Source organism: Caloenas nicobarica, chromosome 3 (genome assembly GCF_036013445.1).
Source record: "Caloenas nicobarica isolate bCalNic1 chromosome 3, bCalNic1.hap1, whole genome shotgun sequence".
Taxonomy (NCBI): domain Eukaryota; kingdom Metazoa; phylum Chordata; class Aves; order Columbiformes; family Columbidae; genus Caloenas; species Caloenas nicobarica.
The window spans coordinates 39,092,864-39,098,863 of record NC_088247.1 but is presented as its reverse complement, the minus strand read 5'-3'; the positions used below and the strand labels follow the sequence as shown (position 1 = coordinate 39,098,863).

Here is a 6,000-nt window from a genome sequence, read left to right as displayed (position 1 = left end):
CCACAGGCGCTTGAAAAGGGTTCAGTTTAAACCAGTTAATAAAATAGCCTGTTTGGACAAAAAATCATTGTTCTCTGAGAATATGTGAATTCCGCACTGCTAGAAAATCCCTGCCATCTGACGTAGAAGGATTTATAGGTTTAGTGGAAATTGCTTTCCCCACTGTCCAGATTAAATACTGCAGGATGATTTTTTGTATGAGTAAACATCCCTCCAATAATGATCAGACCGATAATGTCTTAAAAAGAGGAACAGGATCTACATTTTGGTTTTATTCTTCTTGTATGGACTATTTCTGGATACAGAACCTTCAGGTAACATGTTGACTGTCCATAAAATGCATTTTAGCATCTTCCTGCTGTTGTGGGGATGGGTTTTATCCACTGAATGCAGAGTCCACCGACAAGGAAAAGAAATACATGAGGTATACAAAAAAGGCAGGTGAGTCTCTTTTTTCTTTTTTACGTTCAAATAGCTACAGTTTGGACAAATGTAATGTTTCAGGTGAAGATCTAATGACTAACAGATAATTAGAGTTTGCATTTGCAGATTTCAATCTCTCCATCAAATTTCTGTTGCTGCTTTTGCCAATGAATAAGTTTTAATGCATTTTCTACAGTGAAAATCATTGCTGCTCCTCCCAAAAAAAGGATTTGTGAGGTATCCCATAGTTCGAAAGAGTGCAGAAAAAAGAAACATTTGCATATGTTTGTTGTGGTTAAAATGTGCTAGAGTATTTACATGAAAGTGGAGAAGAAATTTAGGTCCATGACGATTGCTGTATTCACCAAAGATTAGATTGACATGAGATCTGAAATTAAAACATTCAGAATTTATTTTATTATTTGCATACCAGTTGTTTTATAAAGCTTTTGAGAGGAAAAAATGAAAGTCTTTCTGCAAACTTCAAGGCTATGGCTAGTTATGAGAGGAAGAAGAAAGAGCATTCAGTATATTGAATTAAGAAAGTAAAAATTATTTAAAATATTGTCTATTCTTCTCTTTCTCCCATGACATTTTTCTCCTATTATCTTGTACACAGCCATTTTGGGAGGTTTTACGTTGAAGAAGGTTTTTTGCTACAACTGAGTTCTGATTACTTATATTACATTTGGGGAATACCTTGAAATTTCTATAGGATTTTTCATACTCAGGCACATAACAAGGTACACCTGGAACAAAAATCCTTTGGTTTTATTTTTTTTGGAAGATGTAGCTGACACATTTAGATTGCTGTTCAAATGCTGTGTACTTCTGCTTGCGACAGACTGAACCTATGTCGTTTCTGCTTTGCTCTATTCACTGTTTCTGTTCTGTGATGACTCTGTATCACCATTAACACTGTGAAGTGTATGGGGATGGAAATGCAGGACTGTCACAGTCAGGAGGAATTCAAATGATTCCTGTTAGCCTTCAGAAAAAAAAAAAAAGTGATTGAAAGGTGGAAAGGAAGAGGCATAGAATCGTAGAAAGCACGGTGCCTTTTTGCTTTCTCTTGTAGCAGGTCAGGGCTACATCACAGAGCAATCGCAGTGTCCTGGTTGGCACTTGGGGGTCCACGAGCCATCTTATACATAGGAAATGGCTTTAGCAGTGATGCCACCTTCGTGGAGGTATAACTGGGAAAATAGATGAAGTGGCTCTGTTCGTGATCTGCCCCTAGGGGATGTGTCACCAGAGACAGTATGGATACACACAGCCATGAAACCTCCATTTTCCTTGAGGCTTCATGACAGTGACAGCAGAGGTGACATGCTGACCGTAGCAAAATAAAGGGGTGAGAGGCAAGGTACCACCATTTGAGCTGAAAGCACCCAAGCAGAGAGTAATGCATGCACACAGCCATGTTCTTGTTCAGCATCTTTAAAGAAAACTCCCACTGCACCAAACACTTCACAATGTCAGTGCAATTCAGTGATGATATAACAAACCACAGGAGAAAAAAGTGTTAAAAATATGTAAAAATGGAAAAGAAATACCTATTCCGTTCACTTAGGAACTGCCTCTTCACCTGTACTTTGTATATATGGTGTAATTGTGCCAGGACAAGCCCATCAGAAAGCCCTGAGGTGTCAGGGCTCTGAGAAGCTTGGTCCACCTCCCTCCCAGCACACCCACGCTGGCCTGGGAGGTCATTTCTGACCTATTTCTGCCTCAGCAGAGCAGTACTGATGCTGAAAGGAGCTGATGGGGAGAGAGGAGTAATGCTGGTCCGTGGTCATAGGGTTGTCCACCAGCACTGTGGTGCCCAGTGCAACAGTCACTTTCCCCTGTGGTAGGATAGGCCATAAGAGATCAGTGGTTTTAACAGCCCTATAATTTGTAAAGTCAAAAAGGGCAATTATGGTCATCCATCTGATTTCCTGCTAAGCACAAGCAACAAAGCCTTCCACGTGAATTGTACACTGAACCCCTAATTTCTGATCATTACCTACAGTGTCAAAGTCAGAATAGGATTGCAAGTATTTTTCACCTTCAGCCTCCATCTATTTTCTCCTATTCTATTTTCTCCTATTCTGTTTTCTCCTATTCTCCTATTCTCCTAGCTTGTCTTTTCTCCATCCAAGTAGATCAAGACCCCTCTTCCTCTCCTCTTAGATATATTCAAAAGACTAATCTTTTTACATTGCTCAGTGTAGGATGTTTCCCAAACCTTGACTCAGTTACTCACTTGTTTTCCTCTGTCCTTTCACTGCTTTTTTGGGGCTGACACTAGGACTGAGTGCAGTGGTCGCACAGTCCTCACATAGGTGCTGTATACAGAGTTATGCCCATTGACCTCCTGGGATTGCGGTCCATGTTTGCCTGATGTGACTGGGCATCTGTGTATGTCAGGACATCTTTTCTTAGTGGTACAACCAGTTCTCTTCGTGCTCACATCTTGTTCCCTAAACATTAAGATGCTGATCATATCAGACAGTTTTGAAGTAGGCACGGTTCCTTTGCATTTCAGTCAAAGTCAAGGACCTTTTTCATCACAGAATTAGATCCTGGAAGAAAAAGAGGGGTGCTATATGGCATCAGAAAAAGCTTGCATTGAAGATTGCTGTTGAACATTTTGTTACTGACTCTGTTTCCCCTCCCTTCAAGGCTCAGCCCTGAATATCCATTAAGCAAAAAAAGTCATAGCGACTGGCTTTGTTACTTCTCTCTGAGCACTGTTATCTCTTGCTCCATAAGGCTTGTGGTAAGGGCCAGGATGGAAATCCATCCCTTCACTGCAACCTTTGTCTTCTGATGAGAGCCATATGCCTCACTGGAAGCTGATGGTGGAAATCTATCTGAAGTGGAAAAGGCTGGCTCCACACCACCATGGGATGCTCAGGGTGGCTTGATTTGCACCCATGCCCTTCCTAGCCTCCAGAAGCCCTTTAGGGGCACAAGACCGTCCACTTGCCCTACTGCCAGAGCTCAGCGCCAGCCACCGGTGTTGGCAGGTGGTGCAGGCACCTGCTGTAGAGACCTGACACCTTGGGTGTGCTGCCAGCGTCCTGCTGTCCCTGACAGACCCGTCCAGCTTTGCTCCTGACTCTCACAGTGCAGCTGATGGAGGAAATACGCCAACGTTTACCTTGTTTATTTGGATGGTGCTATTCTGCAAGTGTTAGCTTCTTCCAAGGAGACTCACTTGCTCTGAATGCGGCTTTCAAATAAAAACTCACCATTTGCTCTGCAGTTTTCAGCCCCAGGGCTTGTCCTTTCATCTGCCCACATCCAGCTGATCCCACAGCCTTTGCACTTCTGCTGATATGGCAAATGGGGTGAATGGGGGCTGCAGGGACAGACTGTCATGATTTTTGGCACTGCAGGTATCCCAAGGCAGCCATTCCTGCGTGAGACATGACAGCCCTGAAGAGGGGTGAGCAAACAGGCATGGTTTTCTCCACAAAAGCTTATGCCCACACCATGGTCCTTTGGGGACTAGATTTGCACCACAGGCATTTTGCAAAAGGTTCCAAAAAATCCCTGAAATAAAGCTGATGAGGTTTTGAGACACAGTGCAGACTGCGACAAGAAAATGGCAACTAAGTTTAAGTCAAAATATGCATACAGTCACAGTGAAAGCAGCAATGTAGGCAGCTTCATTGCAGAAAACTTATTACGGAGTCCTCCAATATTGTAATTCATTTGTAAAAATGTCTGTGTGCCAGTCAAAGACTCAACTACTTATTTTTGCTAATCTCCAGGACAAATCACCTCAAAGGAATTTCACTTCAAAGAGCAGCAGCATAAAAATAAAACCTTTCTCACCTTGCGGACCTGTTCTCAGTTTGCAGTCAGCCGAGTGCAAATCCTGCAGGGTTTGCAAAGCTTTTTACTCCTGCTACATCCGCAGTGCCAAAACTCCTACAGGAAGGCGCTGAGATCCGGAGCACGGGCGAGAGGGCTGACTGCTGCTTTCCCAACTGCTCAGGCTCTTGGAAAGCCACCAGGCTGCACGGGGGTCACTGGAAGGGTACAAAGGGTCACTAAATGTCACAACATCATTATGCCAAAAAAAGGGCCAAAGCCTGCATTGCTAATTAGACTTGCACAATCTGCTAGAGGGGATGAACAATAGGAAAAGAACTGGCCTGGAGCTGAGCCCAGGTTGTTCTGTTAGAGCTAACTGCTGGGAAAAAAAATATCTTTTAACACTAGAATCTCCCTGGACAGCATCATAAACACCTTTCAGGCAATTCTCGGCGGAAAAGATTTCACTGTACAAGATTTACAGATCATGTTTGTTTAATCTTAGCTAAGAGTCTCACTTCATGTTTTTAGTCATGTCCTTACCACTCCCTGACCATGTTATAATCATTTTTCCTCACTCTGGTCTCCAAATAGCAACTCATTTTCCGCTCCTCTAGAGCTTGCTGTCCCTGTTTCTGCCAGTAAGAGCTATCTTTTACAGCAGTTGAATGACACCTTCTACAATAAGCCCTGGGCTTGTTATCACAAGGTCTCTCTCATGGCCCAAGATCTTTCTCTTTATGACATTTTCAGATGTTATTGCAATTAGTGACACTCTTCCTAAGTGATGGGAGCCACCTGGCATCATCATGACCATAGTTCCTTTCTGGTCTTTCCTCAAAGGCTCAGCATCATACTGAACATTTGCAATGTTAAAGTTACCTTGCCTTGCCTTTGCTGAATGTGGATAGGAGTTCGGTGTTATCAGCTCCTCCACACCCCAGCCACACTTTGTGTGTGCTGTCTGTGCTCTGTGAATCACACGTGGCGATGCTGGTGCCCTCACTGAGGCTGTCTCCTACACGTAGGGCAGCTCCCACTTTCTTGCCCTCCTAATGCTTTCTCTGCCCTTACAAATTAATCCCTGACAGGATTTCTTCCTTTACCTCCCAGCAATCCTTAAGCTGTTTTCTTGTCCTAGAGTTTTGCTCTTGTATCTTATCTTCAGGATTGATCCTGAAAGCATTCATTGCATGAACAAAGCTTACTAACGCAAGCTGCCTTTAGATCAAATCTTCAGAGCGCATGATAAGTCCATGAAATGCCCGATGAAAGCATTGCCTATAGGAGCACGTTATCGACAGGCAGCCAGATCCGGCGGAGCGCCGAGGACCCGCAGCTCCCACGACACTGCTCTGTAGGGCCAGCAGCTTGTGTCGCACCTTGACAGCGCTGGGTATCATGAGAGCAACGAGAGGCCCAGTGTGGGCTTCAGGCCAATCAAACTGGAATCTTTCAATCTCCCCTGCTGGCAACTTGCCTTTCGCTTTCCTCCTGCCACCTCCATCTCCTTCACTTCTTCTCCCCGTGTTAGGTTCCTCCTATTCTCCAACTCGCTCCATCTTTTTTTTTTTTTTTTTTTTTTTTTGTCTCTGACTATCTCTGCTCTCCTCTTCATCTGCCTCATTATTTGCCCCTAGGCACAGCTGTTTCCCCTGCCACACAGCTCTGCCAAGCGTTTTCCTGCTGCTTCTAACTCTTTATTATTCTGTAGCTTCCTTCTCTCCTTTGGCAGCTGTTGCTGCTGCCTGTCTTACCTCTTCTTCC

General features: G+C 43.9%; 1 protein-coding gene across 2 annotated transcripts in view; it reads left to right on the top strand.

Annotated features, from left to right (window-relative positions):
* The first annotated feature begins 319 nt into the window (after positions 1-319).
* Positions 320-6,000, top strand: part of LOC135986681 (gamma-aminobutyric acid receptor subunit rho-1) — a 29,039-nt gene continuing 23,358 nt past the window's right edge. For both annotated transcript variants that reach the window (XM_065630960.1, XM_065630959.1), the window contains exon 1: positions 320-441. In XM_065630960.1, coding sequence (XP_065487032.1) covers positions 320-441 — 122 coding nt within the window. The remainder of the gene's footprint in view (positions 442-6,000) is intronic.